This window comes from Ursus americanus, chromosome X, assembly GCF_024610735.1.
Source record: "Ursus americanus isolate L20-20 chromosome X, mUrsAme1.1.p, whole genome shotgun sequence".
In the NCBI taxonomy this organism is placed as follows: domain Eukaryota; kingdom Metazoa; phylum Chordata; class Mammalia; order Carnivora; family Ursidae; genus Ursus; species Ursus americanus.
Genome location: NC_142164.1, coordinates 79,785,674 through 79,788,337, shown reverse-complemented (window position 1 = coordinate 79,788,337; position 2,664 = coordinate 79,785,674). Strand labels below are relative to the sequence as shown.

Below are 2,664 nucleotides of genomic sequence, written 5' to 3'. Positions count from 1 at the left end.
CCTCGATCAAAACCCACAGTACATTAAAAAACAAAACACGATAAAGTCAACATTTTAATTTTATTGATCAAAAATTCATTGTATAAGTGGCAACCCTGGAAAAAGGGACTCTCAACTCAGGGGCAAAGGCAGGCCCGCCCTTTTGAGGGAGAAGGGGCCCTGGAATCAAGGGCCAACAGCGGGTAAGTGCTGGGTGGTGGAGTCTTGGGGAGAGGAAGTTTCAAAACTCAGGACATTGGTTGCTGGCTCACAAAACTTGGAAACCTCACAGGTAACTGGGGGGTAGGCAGCCCATTCAGCAGAGTGGGTGGATGCGGGTTCCTTTTGGGGGTCTTACGCTCATGGAGGGTCACAGCGTAGGAGGTGTAGGTGGATAAGGTGTGCTCCCTATTTCAGCCTCCTCTCCGGGAGAGACAGGGCTCAGGGCATCAAGTGCTGGCAGCAAGGCACGCCTAATGCTAGCTGGGCTAGGGGTGGAGATGGAGCCCAGGCCACAAAACCCACGGGAGGATGAAGAGGTGGTCAGGACAGAACACCCAGCGGGGGAGGGGCAGGGGCTCAGGCCAGGAGACCCAGGGGAGGAGGAGGAGAAGCTCTCATTATACCGCCTAGGGAAGAGAGAAGAGAACGCGCCAAGAGAGGATGGTGAGGAGGAACTCGCGTGGATGGCAGGACCAGGCTGGGAGGCAAAGCACAGGACCTCAGGATCAGGTGAATTTGAGCTGCTCCGGAAGACAAGCCTTCTTAAGGCGAACCCAGGGGGAGAAGGGCTGTGGGCGACCGGCCCAGGCGGCGAAGGGAGGCTAAGAACGGCTGATCTTTGCTGGGCAACGTGGCTCCAAAGGACAGGGCCCGGAGGGGAGGCGTGGATTTCGAGGGCAAGGCTTGGCCCGGTAGCGCTGTTGTGGAGAACAGGGCCTCGACAGGATGCACCGTTGCAGCGAAGAGGAGCTGGGTGGGACGCAGGACTGCTGAGAGCCGGACCAGGCGGGCCGGCGGGGCGGCGGAGGGCCTGGCCAGGCCTAGTTGTGGGGTTACGAAGAGCAGGACCTGGCGGGGTGGCACGACGGCGGCGGCGGCGGCGGCGGCGAGCAGGGCCTTGTGCGGATGCACGGCTGCGAAGAGCAGGGCCCGGCCCGGACGCTTGGCTGCGGAGCGCAGGGCCCGACCGCGACGCCTGGCTGCGGAGCGCAGGGCCCGACCCGGACGCCTGGCTGCGGAGAGCAGGGCCCGACAGGGACGCCTGGCTGTGGAGAGCAGGGCCTGACCCTGACCCCGACGCATGGCTACGGAGACCAGGGCCTGGCGGAGCGGTGTAGCTTCGGTGGGCGGGGCCTGGCCTGGGGGCTCGCCTGCGGAGAGGAGGGCGTGGCGGGGTGGTGAAGCTCCGAGGGGCAGGGCGTGGCGGGGTGGTGTAGCTAGAAGGGGCTGGGCCTGGCGGAGTGGTGTAGCTTCGCGGGGCAGGGCCTGGCTCGGCCGCGCGGCAAAGGCGACGGCGGCGGCGGCGGCGGCGGCGGCGGTGGCGAGCAGGGCCTGGCTCGGGCGCATGGCGGCGGCGGCGGCGAGCAGGGCCTGGCTCAGATTCATGGCTGAGGAGATCAACGCCTGGCGGGGTGGCGCGGTCGTGGACGGCAGGGCCTGGCCTGGCTGCTTGACTGCGGAAAGCTGGGCCTGGTGCGCGGGCCTGACTTCGGAGGGCAGGGCCTGGCTGGGATGCGTGACCCCACGGAGAAGCCCGAGAACGGCGGCGGCCGCTGGGCTGAGACCCCGGAGAAGATGGCGGCAAGGTCACCGGGCACTGAGGCCTAGGAAGCCCGGGAAACAGACAGCGCCGCCATGGAGGCTTCTGAGCCTGGGCAGCTTCCTCGTGGTGGGTCAGCTTCCTCCCACGGCCCTTCCCCGGGCTCGTGGTCAGGGTCGGAGGCCCGCTGGCCTGGCCAACGCCCCTCATGGCTTGCACCATGGCGGCCACGCCGCCCGCGTGTGAGGCCTGGAGACCTTGGCCCGCACCGGGCACCACACATCTCAGCTCAGCGTGGGGACTGCGGCCGCCCTGGAGGTCAGCACGCTCCCTCTCCTGCACACGGGCCGTGGAGGGCAACTCCGGGCCCTCGCCATTGATCGCAATGGCGCCGACGGCAGCCAGGGCAGAGGCAGAGGAACCTGCTGTGCCACTGTGCGGAGCGCCACCACTCGACGGAGAAAGGCTGCTCGAGATCGAGGGGACCGAGGCACCGGGATCGGGGTTGACGACCCCACGGGCGTCACTGGGGGCAGGGGCGACCTCGTTCTTCGGCCCTGCGGGCATCTCACCCTGCTGTTGCTTCCGCGCCTTCTCCTTGGACGATGGAGTGGCCATAATGCCGGATTCTCTCTCAGAGAGGCGAGAGCGTGGCTGCAGACGCCGGCTGGGTAGAGCTCCGCGTGAAGGAGTGAGGAGGATGGGCGTGCCCTGGCTGGATCTTCGCTTCTGATTGGTCGGCTGGTTGTCACGTGACGCTCATCTTAAAGGGAGCGAGCCAACCGAGCTCCATCTGGCGCCAAACCAGACGGTACGGTGGAGCACACCGTTCTGGGGGCCGCTGCTGCTGAGTCCACGATGTGAATTCCCCATCCATACCTGGGCCCCTATGAGTGTGTGTGGGTGTGTGTTTCGAGGGAGCG

General features: G+C 66.0%; 1 protein-coding gene across 1 annotated transcript; it reads right to left on the bottom strand.

Moving 5' to 3' along the window:
* Positions 1–94: 94 nt before the first annotated feature.
* LOC148106958 (uncharacterized) lies at positions 95–2,393 on the bottom strand. Its single transcript, XM_087860076.1, has one exon. It carries the CDS (start codon positions 2,357–2,359, stop codon positions 350–352), a length of 2,010 nt encoding a protein of 669 aa, XP_087716202.1. The 5' UTR covers positions 2,360–2,393; the 3' UTR covers positions 95–349.
* Between the last annotated feature and the right edge of the window lie 271 nt (positions 2,394–2,664).

Coding starts and splice junctions, on each gene's coding strand:
- LOC148106958 (XM_087860076.1), bottom strand. CDS start 2,359: ATGGCCACTCCATCGTCCAAGGAGAAGGCGCGGAAGCAACAGCAGGGT.